Source organism: Manacus vitellinus, unplaced genomic scaffold (genome assembly GCF_001715985.3).
Source record: "Manacus vitellinus isolate BGI_N305 unplaced genomic scaffold, ASM171598v3 scaffold_1_pilon, whole genome shotgun sequence".
NCBI classification, from domain to species: Eukaryota; Metazoa; Chordata; class Aves; order Passeriformes; family Pipridae; genus Manacus; species Manacus vitellinus.
The window spans coordinates 25,357,893-25,373,775 of NW_021939396.1; the positions used below are offsets into that span (position 1 = coordinate 25,357,893).

Sequence of the window (15,883 nt, forward strand, 5' to 3'; positions counted from 1 at the left end):
CAGGGTTGACTAAAGCCCATTTGCCAGCCTTTTAGTTGATATTCTTAGTATAGCAACAGGTGAACTGTTATGCTTTTGGTAGTGGCAGTATAAGTGTGCCATTGTGGTGTGTTTTGATTTAGTGTCACATGACAGTCAGGTTGTAAAATGCTGTACTTTCTCAAGGGGCACATTTTGAACTTAGCAAGTTTATGAACTTGCTAATTAAAACATCTCAAAAATAGTAATTCACAAAGGAGGGAGCTTTCAGAGTGGAATTCTGCAAGGGCTGATAGTTGGTCCAGCATGTCCAATATCTTTTTAATCATATCAAAAGCAAGGCAACGCTGATGATAAAATTACTGATGAGCAAATAATTATGAAAAGGCATCATACAAAGCACTTTAAATCACATGGCATTTACATCATGTAGGGTAAGGTCATGCCTACAGATTATAGGACTTTTTCTCTCTGACAGTGAGATCTGTACTTTGTAGTTCTGACAGAGTCAGTTTTAAAAGAACATTGAAAAATTGGAGTCAGTTCAATAAAAATCACAGAAAATATTTAATAGACTGGAGAAAATGTCTTATAACAAGAGATTAGAAGAGTTCAAACTTTTAATTTCTTAGAGACAACAAAAAGGTAGTGACTTTGCAGTACAGAAATGTTTTTTAAATGTCTTTTTATAGGAGGGGAAAATGTTCTCGAAGGTCATGTATGTGAAAGAGAAAGGCAGAATAAGAACCAAAGTTACAAGCCAGACAAAAAAAGGAATAGGCATGAGTATGTAATGGTTGGTTAAATCATCTTTGGAACAAAAGATACTTTGGAAAACAGGGGATTCTCTACAGTGTACTATTTTATAATCCATGTTGATATCTCTTTGGAACAAAAGTACAAACTAAAAAGAAATAATGCTTTGGTTAGACTAGCATTATTGTACTCAATACAGTAGTATTTTTGAATGGAAGTAAAAATATGTAACTTTATGTTTTCTACATGAACCTATGAACAAAATGTGATATAAGTGAAGTAAAATCTATAAAATTAGACTTGAAATATTTGTTTCTATTTGTATAAATATAAATTCCATATAATTAGGCACATGGAATGCACCAAACAAATCAATCATTTAAGGTTTATTCATGAGGGTATAAATATTCTCCTTTAGTATGCCATTCTGTGTAAACTTACACAAATCTTACATATACTCTAAATTTCTGCAATTTGTGCTGGACATTCAGTCAAGCACATGTCAAATGAACAAGGTGCATCTGATTGCATGAGTTTCAAACAGACACAAACCTAAGAGAGTTTTTTCTGGCCATATGAATTGAGTGCAAATGATAGAGAAAATTGGATAGGTCTGAAATTGATTATTGACATTCTCTTCTTGAATTCCATAATGGAAATAAGAAAGATTTTTTTTAAAAAAAAAAGATGATTCCATTATAATTTAGAAATAACTATGCTAGTAAACTTAACTTCAGTTCTGATGGGTTTTTGCCTTTCTCTTATGTATGTCATGTAAGGAAGTAATGAAGACTGAAATTTCTGTTTAAATGCACATTTTTGTATTACCACATAATTTCTTCTATAAAATGATTTGTCTGATGTATTATACAGTTTTAAAAAAGATTTAGAGATGTAATCAGATCATAAAAGGACATCTTAGCCTGTATTGAAGTCAAAAGGCTTTGTTTCTGATAAGAAATTATCTATCCAATGACAAATGCAAGAAGGCTTTGTGAATACTGGTTGGTGGTCACAGTATGGAGCTCTGCTTTTGTTAATGAACTTACTAAGAAATGAAAACTTCATTTAACTGAAAACATTTTTCTTTTGATCAGAAAGGACATGCCATTCTTTATGTGATGGATTCTAATTGTGGTCCAGGAGGTAAACAGTCAGTGGTTGATTAATCTGGTTACACCACTGTTAAGAATTTTTCATTTAAAAATATTTTTAATCTCCTAAAAATAAATTTTTTGTACTGCTGGGAGTAAGCTAGCTAACATAGAATAAGTTCTAGCATAAAGGGCTATGCAGATTGAGACCATAATTTTGCACCAGCTCGTTCAAAAATACTCTTCTTAAAACATATAATGCCAGATTAGCACATTTTATTAAAAGTACAGAACTTATAATAATTAGGGGAAAATGTATGTTAGCAGTGTCACCACTCTGTTAAATTTAATGTGTACTGTTTCTCTGTTTCTTTCAGCATAAAGAACGTCACTCCAAAAGTTGGTGATGCTGAAACTCGTAAAGCCATTCGCCGTGCCTTCGATGTGTGGCAGAATGTAACTCCCTTAACATTTGAAGAAGTTCCTTATATTGAATTAGAAAATGGCAAGAGAGACGTGGATATTACTATAATTTTTGCATCAGGTTTTCATGGAGACAGTTCTCCCTTTGATGGGGAGGGAGGATTTTTGGCTCATGCATATTTCCCTGGGCCAGGAATTGGAGGAGACACTCATTTTGACTCAGATGAGCCATGGACTTTGGGAAATCCCAATCATGATGGTAAGAGAAGATTTAAGTTTAAACAAATAAGTGGCGTGAATTTTTAGCTAACAGAAGTATTGCCATGCTACCCTGTCCCTAAAGACACATAGTTTTCTTTCAGAAGTTCACATTACTTTAGAAATATCTTCAGTTAATTGGTGTCTTTGGATCTGAGACAGAAGAGTATCTGTCTAAATGTAATGAAATATGAAAACGTGTTTTTCTTGAAAAACACTGAATTCTTATTAGGAATATTTGTGTTCATTCAGATATTATCCTGTTGAATGTTTGCATAAACTACTTTCATTTTGACATTTATTGCCATATCGATCTTATTTAGATTTAGGGAAAATGTGGAATATTCTTTGACAGTGATATGCGAGGTTAAGAACAACTGCGGCTACCCACCAATACAGTACATATCAGTGTACATAACACCTAGTCTTCAGTTTTTATTTACGATGATGCAGTGGCAGCATTTAAAGGCAAGTGTTAAAGATACCATTCCAAGAGTAGAACTAGTGTTTCCCAAAAACTTTTGAATGTCTTTTGGAATTGTTAATTCGAACAAGTCCAATTTACTTAAATTGTACATTCCCCATGGTCAAATAATTGGCTGCATAGTGCAGTTAACATACCTGAAATTTGAAAAATCAAGATTAAATATACTCTTTAAAGTTACTCTTCACAGAAATATAATCTGGCGCTTGCTGATCTCCAAGCTGATGTGACTAAATTAGTGCCTTTATCTAGGAATCCCAATTTAAAACTAGCCTTTGCATCTCTGCAGAACAGTATGAAAGAAGAGTTTTTCTGTATACATATTCTGTGTTTGATGCTGTGACAGGTTTTGGTTCCAAACAACTTCAGTGGTCCTATTAGATCTCTCCAAGCCTGTTACATAGAGTTTGTGAGAGTCTCTTCAGCAAACAATGGCACACAAAGAAGATGCAGAGATGCACAAATAGGATGTTTCTGTCGTACGAAAGATGATAGAGATGACAAGAATTATGGAACTGTTGTATTTCAGTGTTACGCTGAGTTTGTGAATGACAAGAGGATTTGTCTTATTCCTTTCCCTCTCTCACCTGAGATCTTCCAAGTAAAATTCAGAGCTTTTTATGTAGCAAGGTTCGTAGCCTGGAGTTTGCAACAAAGCTTTAATGTAATATTTCAGGAGTATAAATACGGTAGGTATTGTGACTATTCCAATAGTGCAATGTTTCTGCTGTGCCTGAGTCAGTTGAAGCAAGAGCAATGTATGGCACTGTGAAAGCCCTTAGTTGTGTAATGGGTTCAAGAAGCTTTTTTCCTGTGAACCAAGCCCTAGATTCTTACTGAAGCAAAATCTGTGGTATTGCACAGGTCATATTTGCTTTCTTCACACTTTTAGCTCAAAGGAGCACCAGTGGCAATCTTCTGTTTGTGCAGTTCAGGTACATAGTCAGTCACAATTGTGAGGGTAAATTAAGGTGCCTTTATGTGCCTCAGTTGGAGACCAACACTGCACATAATATTTTGTGGTTTTGGAGTTATTACTTCAAGTACTCAGGAAAATCTACAAGTATGTGTACACTGAAGTCAGGATATCAATTTGAATTGTGATAACTCTTTTGGAGCAGTTCCATATATGGATACTTGGTATGAAAGTGAGTGAACTTCTGGCTATCTCATTCTCCTTTAAGTTAAATAATTTTTCTAGTGCAAAAGGGCACTCATGTCTCTATATGCCTTTTGAGGTTGAGTTTTGAACAGCAGTTTTCAAAAGATATTTCTTGTATTAATGAATTTTAAGATGTCTTGAATGAAAAAATCAAGTGAAAGTAAAATGATACTAAGACTGTTCTTTTATGTATCTTAGAACATTGAACTTTTATAATAAAAAGGTTTTATGAAGATTTAGCACGAAGGTTTAATATGTATCATTGGAATTTTTTTCTGCAAATTTAATAAGTTATGTACTTTGGTGTACTAATATACTTTTTTCAGGGGCACATATTCCTGTTAGAATGGAATATTTACAGAACAAAGCTGGAAGATTTGTGCAAAATACACAATAGTTAAAATAAACATTTTAGCAATGCAAGTTCTCTAAAGAATTTTGGCAACTCTTAGTTTCATTGTTGAAATGGTATGAACTGTGAATTGTAGGTCATAGTTATTGTCCAAAGAAAAGTCTCTTGTCATTGTAACTCTAGAAATAGAAATATATGTACATTTGATCTGTATATGCCTGTTTAACTGATTTGTGACTTCCAGTTATCAGGTAGGCCAGGTTTATCTTACTGTGTTGTTTAGGAATCCTGAAGGATCATCCAGAATTTATTTTTTTTTGTGCCTGGACAAAATTTCCAGGTGGAAAAAGAAGACAAGCATACCATTTGGGATTGACAGGAAAGAAAGACTTACAGTTCTCTTAGGCTTCATATCATTTTGAGCTGAGTCTCAGAGCACTGAAAAGCAGAAGTTTGAAAAATATATTTATGATCTTAGCTATGAGTCATTTTTCCCAGGTGAGTGTCATTTTCTTTTAAGATTCATTGCTCCAGTAGTCCAATAGTCACCTTCATGTAGTTTTATTTGAAATCCAGTAGAATGGGAAAAAGATTTGGTGATTTTTTTTTATTATTTTTAAATTAACTCTCACCCCAAAAGGCTGATTTTCTCTGATTCCTCTTCTAGTGTTCTAGAGGTTTTAAAGCACAGAGTAACTTGGTTATTTAGCAGAAAGAATGCAAAAATAAGACCCTCTTGGAAAGTTTTAGCCTCATTCTCCACCTTGTACTAGACTAATGAAAATGATTTACGTGCTGTCTACCTCAGACAACTTCTTGAGGTGCTTTCATAAACTGTTGTCCTTTTAAAAATAATTTTCATTCTAAATAAGGAATCATATATAAAGTCAATATTCTGAGTATATTTAATTTCTACAGTAATTTATCCTGACTTGCAGAATACTTCAGGGTTTTGTTGATTTGATGTTTTATTTCTTATCATGTGTGGTTGATTTTCTTGTGTTTTCCTTGTGTTTAATAATATTCTAGACTGAAAGGACAGTTGCAACAGAAATACATTATCAGCACAGTGTGTTGCTGCTTTCCTTTTTTCTCACTTCAGTGGCATGTTGTCTTATCAAACATGTCTTAGGAAGAGATCTGTGCTCCTCCCTTGTTCTGAAGAATGAATAAGGCTTTTGTAGGAGTAAAGACTAATGGGGCTGTTGCTCAAGAAAAAACCTCCTGTCATACAATTTTATACTTGCAGACTTTCTACAGCGATATATTTCTTTGCTTTCATAATACCCTGTAAGCAAGTACAGCCAGTACCTCAACTCCAGCTGAGCTGTGGAGGTCTTTTCTCTGAATTTCCACCCATAGTGCTGCAGGTGATGCTACAAGTATTGTCTAGAAGGAAGGACAAGAGGCTTATCATCACAGGAAAGCAGCGGAAACCAGGACAGAATTTATTTTGGTAGGGAATGAGGGAGATACTGGAGGATAAAACGTTCTTGGGGTTTTTTTGCATGGTTGGGAAATTGTATTCTTCAAATACTTTGTACAATGTGTATGTGTTGGTCTGTAGGTTTCCTTCAGTCGGCTGTCGTGTTCCTCTTGTTCTTTTATGACAACTACTTTTCAAATTGTTCTGTTGGAGTAGGCCTTTTCAGTAAAGTACAGTAGACTCCACTTCCTTTGTGATCTGCCTATCTAGACTTCAGTGTGAGATGACAACCTTAGGTTTGTAAATAATTTGGAACAGGATGGTTACTTCATATGGAGTATGTGCTCCTAGGCAGTCTCAGTTAAAACTCAGGTTATTCTGGTAACACTTGGCAACTATAGTAGAAGAAGAAACAATGTTCAGGAATAACCAATCAGAATGGCTAGGGTTGTTACAGGAAAATGTTTCATAAAATGTATACTTAAAAATTTAAAAATGGAAAGGAATAAACAGGAGATGAAAATAAAGTTACATAAATAACTATCTGAAAAATTGATACATTAAGAAAAACTTTAAATTCTTGTTTTCTTCTGAACTTAACAACTGTAAAGAAAAAGAAGAAAAAGGAAGAAATCTTAATATACCAGTCTTGAGGCTAGAGAAAGATTTCCTTGTTCCCATGACTCCAATCCATTTAGGTGATATATATTTTTCATATATAATTTTTTAATTCAAATTTTATGGACAATGAATGATGTCACAAAATCCAGAAAAGGACAATTACTTCTTCCTAAGAGTGGCAGTACTTTGGTGATATTGTATTATCAAAAACCTCAACAGAAGTATTTTTCAAATATTTTCTTCAATGACAGTATTTCAAATCACTGTGATGAAATTCAAAGTCACTGCCAGGAAGGGGCTGGGATAGCTACTGTCTCTATAAATTTTCTAGTAGCTTGCAGAAAAATCCTTTCTTTAGCCCTATCTTTCTGTATCAAAACTGAAAGGGGCATTCTTATTAGCCTTAGTGCATTGGTTTATCAAAATTGATTTCACATTTGTCTGACTACATGCACTTAAGTTGGTTTAAACCTCTTTAAAGCAGATATTTTTTCTGGGAAATTACTGAGTGCATCTAAACCTATTTAAGGGAGCGTTATACCAGTTTAAATTGAGAGTGCACTACTTTTAACTAGATTAGTTTAAGATTGACCTACTTACCTCAAGTGCAGCTTTTTAAAACAGGGTAAAATTTAGAAGTAGTGCTTGAGGAAAACAGGGATTTCTTGGGAGCTTAGTTTTCAAGTACCTTAGACATGATACCTGACGTACCAATTACTGGATAAAATGTGACCATAGAACTATGTCTTCCAGCAGCAGAAAATATTTGGCAAAAACTAAGTTTCAGTTCTCTGCAGATAAACACAGCAGATCAGTAGTGGTAATTTGATACTTTTATCTTCATATCATATCTACAAGGGAAATAGAAGTCAAAGTAATATATGTGATTTTTTTACCTCTGTAGCGAATTTACCAAGGCAGTAACTGTAGCATACTGAAATTCTTCAGAAAACAGTTCTTCCATCAAAGAACCTACAGTAGATAATAACAAGTAAAACAGAAGTAATAAATGGTTTTAGTGTACAGTAACATTTAAATGTAAGGGGAATATTACTGCAGAGTGCTTGTATACATGTGGAATATTTGTAACTTGTGTATACATAAAACTGCATCTTTGGAAAAACAAACCCAAAAATTCAGGAATTCATGGAGGGTTTTTGTTAACTGTCCAGCATTCAAAAATTATTCAAGTTTGCAGGCAATAAAAAGAAAACAAACAAGCAAACCTGTCACTTTGTACCATGCCATTTGTAGGTTGCCAAGTAAAAACTTCTTGGACCTGATGCAAATACAGTATCTAGTGTAATGTACTTGGACTCTAGTTAGTGCATAGATTGTGCTGTGGGCACTGTACTGGCAGCCAAGAAAAATTTATGAAAATCCTGATCTCTGAACTGCATAGATCAACTTGTAGTAAATTTCTTTTGGCTGCCAGTGTGGTTGACACAGTGCAGGAGATATATGCTGCTGGAAATGTGAACCAGTGGAGTTGTGAAAACCATCTCCTAAGGGAGCTCTGTGTCTCGAACTATCCTCATGTCAGATGCTATGGTTATGTATGAAGGAAGCCAAGCATTTCAGATCAAAGGATTTATTAACATGACTTTAGTTTGATAAAGCATAGTACTCTTACTTAATTGATTATGTGTATTTTTAATAAGCACTTAACAATATCAAATTTGATCTGTAATCAAGAAGTGTTATCCTAGTTCTGTACTAGGATAAATGTGTATAAGATTAATATTTTATTTGAATTTTTATTGTATTTTACTCGTGTATGTACTTGTAAACAAAGAGTTGCAAACATGGTTTCAGATCAAAGACTATCCCACAAAATATCCTATCTCCAGTTAATGACTATTAACAGATACATAAGGAAGAGAATAAGAGCAGGACAAACATATGGCAACAAAACCCCAGCATATTCCCTCTTAGCTTTCAATAGTCTGTGTCTCATTGAATTTCTGAGGCACAAGCCATATTTTTGTGTTTAATAACCTATGATGGATTTCCTTTCATGAATTGGTGTAATCTCTTTTTGAACTCATGCAAGCATTTGGTATCCACAACATCCTATGACAATATGTCCTATAGTTTAAGCAGATGTGAAATACTACTTCTTTCTGAATTTTGAACCTGACATTGATAAATTCATTTTAAGCAGATGGTTGTTCATATTGTGAGGAAGTAATTTTCTAATATTTTTATCTATTCCATTATATTTTATGTGTCATATCTTGTTTCCAGGATAACGAGACCGAGCCTGTTGAGTTGTAGCTTTGTTTACACGTAGTTGTAAGGTTAAGGAGGCACAACTTCTATTTTAAATTTGAACTATTTAAGTGCAATATTATAACATTACATAATGATGAAGATGCCAGGATAATATTTAGAAGAACTGTGCAAGTCACAGGCAAATGGAATATCGATTGATTCTCCTAATTTCACTAGTTTCCCTGATGTCCAATGTAATTCAGGAGTCAATTAACACAGATAATACTTTCTGTCACTAAAATGTAAAGCTTTCACTATTTAAAAAGCAAACGAGTCTTTCCCTGTCAGTAAGTGCATGCTGTGGTGATAGAATTAAAAAGGGTCAGTCTGTCCTCAAACTTCCCAAACCTTCCATGGATTATACTTGCTTGGTGTGCATGTACCCACCTATCCCATATACAAGATCTTACTTAAAATGGTAACTCTTAGATGTTCAGTGTCTGATGGATAAAATGTATCCTTGAAAATATGGTTATGGTATGCAAAGCTGTGCTTGAGAATAGAAAAATCCCTTTCAGTTATTGAAGAGATGGGAAATTATTTAAAAAACAAACAAAAAATTAAGAGCCCTAGCTGCTTGTGAAGACTCAACCATTGGACGTAGAAATATGCAGATAGGAGAAGAGGATCTGTCTGCTGGACTACACCTACTGGCTGGAAGCCAGATGATGGAAAGTATTAACTGTTGGCAAGGTAATGACCTCATTTTTATATTTTTGGGGGAGTTTTTTTGCTTTCATGAAGCACCCTTTTGGCTTTGAGGAAAGCACTTCATTTGCATGTCATTGAAAAGGAAATCTGTTAAACACTGGCTGTCAGTGAAAGCAGTCTTGTGGATGAATCCAGCCCCATATTCTAGATGTGTGTTTAACTAGATGCTTTTCATACATCCCAGGGTCTACCAGGGCACTATATTATGCTCTCAGTTTCCTTCTTGGCCTAAAATTGCCACATACCCTATTATGCAAAAAGAAAGAGAGGCTGAGGAATATGTCAGGAGGATTGACTATGCAATAGTCTTAATTAAAACAATGGGAATGTAGACAACAACATGCATCTTACATTGTGCTTTCCAACATGCATCTTACATTGCACTTTCCGTGTCTACAGAAGCAAGGTGATATTTACACTGTCGCTCATTTGCCGGTGAGATGGTCGTGATACAGGTTGCAACCCAAAAAGGCAGCATAACCTGAGCCAAATAATTGCATATTGCTTCCATCACAGTGTAGGTAAACACAGATCGTTGCAAGCCTTTCTGGAGTATTTAGTGAAGTTGCAAACTCAGCTGTTCATTCAAACTGCAACTGTAGGTTGTTTCCCATGTACCAGGGCCAGCAGAACAAACTGCTTATGTTTGCCATCTGCCTCAGTTTGCGATCAGCTGTCCGATCTTAAACTGCTAATGAAAAGTGTTACAGCAGGCCTGGCTGACTTTGCATCGAAATAAATGAGGAAGGTTCACATTGTCTGTTGCATCAACTTTGCTGCCAAGGAAACATCTAGCTGAAAGGCAGTATGGGTCCTTGCAGACAGTTTTGGCAGCATTTGCACCTACATTCACTGAAAAAGAACTGCCGTTTGGGGTTTTTTTTTAGAAATGTCTTTGTCTCAAACAACTGTTTATGCAACAATGAAGTCAAGTTTATCTCCCAAAATGGATTAACTTAGTCAGACCCTCACATTAGTCTATTATGAGAACTGAGTTTACATGAGGAAATTTAACTGAAAAATGTTTGTTAAAATTATTAGTAAGTTGAAACTAACAATGTTGGAGTTTTGGGTTTGTTTCTGATTTTCTCTCTGCATTATGCTGGAGAAGACCATTGGGAAGGCATTTTTGCTTAAGCAAATAGATTTATTTTGAATGAGTCCATACATAAAATGTGGGCCAACCTCTTCATGATTGTTTTTTCAACCTCACAACACCTCACATGTGAGGAATGACAAAGAAAAAAAGTAACACTATACACATAATGAATAAATAAATAAATAAATAAATCCAGGTCCTACCTTAATCTTTCCTCCTCTTAGAAAGAAGCTTAGAAGATTTTGAGTCCTGAATCCGAGAGAGCTTCATATAATTTTTATACATGTCAGAAAGTTATAGAGAAGGAGGGAAAAAAAAAAGAAAAAAATTAACATGTTCCAGTGCTTTTTTTGTCTTATCCTCTGTGCATTTTCATGTGTGCTCCATTAGCTTACATAAAACAATATTTCTTTAAAATGTATGATACAAAAATAATAGTAATAAAACTAATGCTAATAGTAAGGAAACTGCCTTATGAGCTATCAAATTTCATACCATAGATTGAATTTCAGGTTCTTGAAAGATTACTTACTATGGAGAGCTTGTGAAAAGCCATATCTCAAACATGTTTGGTTAAAAAAAAGAAAAAAGAGAATATTCCCTTTATTACTGCAAATAAATTGAAAAGAGTTCACAACATTAATTAATAGCTTGAAATGATTTATTTTTCTTTTCAGTCTGATCTGCTAGTAGCAATAATTTAGGAAAGAGGCATTATCTATGAACCTCAAATTCTTCCTTTAAACAGAAAGTGACATTTCTGTCATTTAAAGCAGGCATCAGGCTTAGCACTCTAACTCTCATGTGAGATCACCAAGTCTCTATTTGTTGCTACGACCACTTAATGGAGACTTTTTCACCAAGACAGCAGATTTAGGACATACCGAAGATGTTCTATAGGATATTATTACTGCACTGCCTTCTCATTTCTCCTACCTTTTTAGGGACAAACAGAATCTGAAAAATCATGTTTCCAATTGATATGGATGTTGTCATGGTTTCCTGAGAGAATGAGACAAGAATTTTACAGTAATTACATATTTATTTATTAGTCAGAAATTTAATGGATTGTTTTTGAAAAAGTAGAAGAATGTAAGATAACCCTAAAATATAAGATAGTATTATATTTGACTTGTAAGAATAGTATAAGATTAACTAATGAAAAATTTTCTGCAATATCTGCTCTCAAACCTAGAGAATAATTTGTGTTTTTCCTGACAATTCTTCACTTTAAAATGCCCAAACCATATGTTCTTGAGGGAAAAATGTTTTTAATCTATATTTAGACTCCTTCCTAACTGATTTGAGTTCCAATAGCTGGAAACATCTACAGCTTAAACATCAGGTTGGGGAAATAAAGATCAAAGCTGAAAAATCAAAAAGAACCATGCAAATTAAAAGAGCAATATTTTTTGTGCAAAATGTTTTCTGTTGGTGTTTGTTTGTTTTGTTGGTTTTGTTTGGGGTTTGGAGGTGTTTGTTTGTTGTTGATGTTGTGGTTTTTTGTTGTTTTTCTTTTCCCTAGTGGACAGATTTAAGTTTCTACTTCAGGTCTATGTGAATGCTTCCTGGTTTTGTACATATATCACTCAAGTCCATATCCTGTACTTCTATAATTAATGTTTTGCCACGGACTTAAATGAAAAGACCTAAATCAAAAGCCAGGAGACTTGAGGGGGTGGAATTAATCTGACCATATGTTGATGTTTATATCTGACTTAATCTCATGGAGTCCCCTTTAGAGTTAGAGGAGAGATATATTGCCTTCCTGGGTAAGGTTTGTTGCATCCTGAAGTGGATGTCTAAAATAAACTAGATGAATCATGTTCTGAAATACCTGTTTCTGATGTCTTGCTGTGAGGGGTGCAGGTATAGGCATTTGTTTTACAGTGTTGTATAGCTAGATAACTTCCACCAGTGATGTTGAATCATGCCATTTCAGATTAGGGGAGGACCAAAGTGATAAGTGCTTCAAAATAACTACCAACTGGGGTAAAAAGAAATCTGTCAGTCACAGAAATGCCTGTTTTGGGAAGAGCTCAGTGTAGTACTCAGAAAAGGTAATTGCTGGTGTCAGCCATCTCCCATCTCTCTTGGTATGGCAGGACAAAGACTCTTCTATTGGTCTAAATATGGTATTTCAGAAATAGGTTGCACCTCTGAATATTTGAATGCATAGCTGATAGTATGGTAATGTGTAAACATACTTTTAGTTTCCCATTTTTAAGAATCATATATAGCTCCTTTCTTACGAGGCAGTTTAGGAACTGATAGAATGTAAGTATGAGGAAAGGGGATTATCACTGAGTATTCAGGACACTGAAGATACATTAGTGACGTGGAATTAATGTTGCTATCTTTACTCCAGCTAGCAGGGCTAGTGGAAGCAGCAAAAGTATTAGGGTCTGAGCTTCAGGAAGAGTTAGCAACTAAAATATAGATATATATCAACAGTCAGTCCTTAGCTGGTTTGAGTTTTTAATGATCACTTATGCTACTGCCAGGGCTGGCAGAGGTGCAGAGATAATGGTCCTGACATGCCTATATGGCAGAGCAGCTGTGGAATATAGTGCCCCCAGTGACTCTGCACTCAGCTCCCTTCTTTCCAGTGGGAAGCTCTGGTCTGAAAACCATCAAACATGGGACCTCTGGCATTACCCCTTCTCCCTACCAGAGCCAACCACTGTCACCTCAGTCTGGGGTTCTGCTGAACTCCTAACTCATAGAAGGGGAAGTGTGCCAGGATTGACTTCTGCCCTCGCTAACATTCTCATGTCCAGTCTTTCCTGCACTTTCGCAGGGGCAACAAACTCCTGCTTTCATCTTCCTCTATAAGCAAATTCTTTCATAGGCTTTCCCCTACTGGGAGGCCCAGAAGCATGACTTAGCAGCCTGACCATCTTATCCTTTCCAGCACCCTTTGTGCTGTCCTCTGCAATCTTTCATCTTCGAGGCTGCCCCTCCCTGGCAGGTGCTCAGGCATCTCCGTGCCAACAAGTGCCAACAGTCACTGGCGTCAAGCCCACAGTATTCTTCAAGTGCTAAAGAGGCTCACAGTGGTTCCTCTAGCTGTAGGAACATACAGCTGTATGGATATAGAATCATAGCATCTTAGCAGCAGATTATCCAATAGATCAGAGCATTTCATGTGAGTAAATTTTAACAAAGTAAAACCAAAGTAGCAGGTTTGTCTTTCTGTCACTTTTTCCATGTACATGATCCCCAGTTTGAAGCTGTCTCAATTTAAAATATGGTGCACACTTGGATAAGGTCTCTCTTTGAAGTCTGCAGACTTCTTAGAAAACACGTCAGTTTTTCAGATCAGAGAACTTTTAATGATTTTTTTCTTCTAATCTCTTTGCCAATTAGTATTCAAAATTCCCACTTCTTTTTATCAGCAGTCCAATGGAAAAAAAACAAAAACCAACAAATGACAAATCATCTTGACATTTTTCCTTAATATGAATTAAACAAGCAAAATAACAGTGAAGGAAGAATGGTTCATATAAAAAAATCCATATATATATGCACGCATATATATATACACAAACACACCACTATGTCACGTTCTCTTTAAAAAAATCTGTGTTAAGTAGATACAATGATACGGTAAGAATAATGGCCTAGTTTTGATGGGTTTAATGTGAGTTAATTTAGAGGATAATATAATTGCTCTCAGTAGTTTAACTGACATGGAGTGAAAAAAAAAATCTGTGCAGAGAGCCAACACGAGGTTTACACATAAATGAAATGCTATGTGCATTCTATTGCAGGGATTTTGGTGTTCTATAGGACCTTTTCAGAGTTCTGAAAGGTGGTGAGACACTGGAACAGGCTGCCCAGAGAAGCTGTGGATGCTCCATCCCTGGAAGTGTTTGAGGCCAGGTTTAATGGAACTCTGAGCAACTTAGTCTAGTGGAAGGTGTCCCTGTCCATAGCAGGAGGGTTGGAACTAAGGTGGTCTTTAAGGTCTCTTCCAACCCAAACAATTCTATGATTTCTGCCCCATGGCAGGTTATGTCTGTTGTGAATATTTTCAGTGTGACTTTGACTTTGTCCTAGTATTTAGAAATATTTCTTCAGAGGTGGACACACAGGACATTTGGGCAAATGAAGACAAAAAAATCATCCATTTAAAACAAAAGAAGGTACGGTGTTAAAAAGCCAACACTTCAGCTGAGTGGCTTAGAGGCAAATTCTGCATTTGTTTTTGTCACTTGACTTACCCACAGGACCATGGAGGATAGCTGAGAATTGTATGATACACACTCTTTTCATGCACGTATCCAAATCTTCAATCTGAGCATGTGTTCATTCTCACAGCCATCAGAAAGAAGTTTTAAATTCTTCTCTAGTTTATTGTTTCTACTAAAAAACAAAAACAGAAACAAAGAGAAGACAGAAAAGAGAATAAATAGATAAGGCTGCTGCAGTATTTGCAGCATTTGTAATTGCATTGGACTACTGGGAAAAAAAATAGCATAAATGTTATTTAGCAACAAGGGTAATGATCAATATATTTTGAAACATTTTACTATCATGAACTTGCTGAGATAAATTAATTTGGAAAGGTCTTTTCTAGCAAAATGCAAAATTCCATCATAATTCAAATTTCTTTAAGATAGTTATTATCTAAAGATGACCATGACAACATTCAAAATGAAACTTTTCAGTCTGTTAATCAATATGAATTTATTACTAATGGAATGAAAGTACCATTTGAAAATAATATACAAATTCAGTAGTGGACCTGAGTGATGAAGTTGTTCTCAGGAGCTAGAAATTCAACATAGATGTAGGGATTTTTTTAGTTTGCTAGGTTCCCTGTCACAGCAGGGTTTCCTCAAAGCATGAAATAAAGCCATAAGCATTTTATTTGCAGAAGGAACACATACCATCATATTGATGCAAGCTCTCATGTCTTCTTTACATCCCCTAGGAGCGTCTCCAACTACTTCTCCTTTTGGAGAAGTTGATATTGATTCACTAGTCAGAATAGTTTTCAAGTTTTTCAGCACTAGTGATTGAAACTGTGAGAAACAAAGTAGAAATATCCTTATACCCATGCCTTTTATAGAAAGAAAATTAAAAATACGTAAAGTAATTAATTCCACCCATATCAAGCAATTTACTAGGAAGTTATAGAATGTACTTGGTAACAGATCTAAGTAGTAAGGCAGAAATTCTTACCTTTTGCATGTCCTTGCCTTCCAAAGCACAGGCTGATCTGTATTATAACAGAAT

At 35.2% G+C, this 15,883-nt stretch overlaps 1 protein-coding gene across 1 annotated transcript in view; it reads left to right on the plus strand.

Annotated features, from left to right (window-relative positions):
- The window catches only part of MMP16 (matrix metallopeptidase 16), a 162,951-nt gene that overhangs the window by 98,468 nt on the left and 48,600 nt on the right, over positions 1-15,883 (plus strand). The window contains exon 4 of the mRNA XM_008922096.2: positions 2,207-2,511. Coding sequence (XP_008920344.1) covers positions 2,207-2,511 — 305 coding nt within the window. The remainder of the gene's footprint in view (positions 1-2,206; positions 2,512-15,883) is intronic.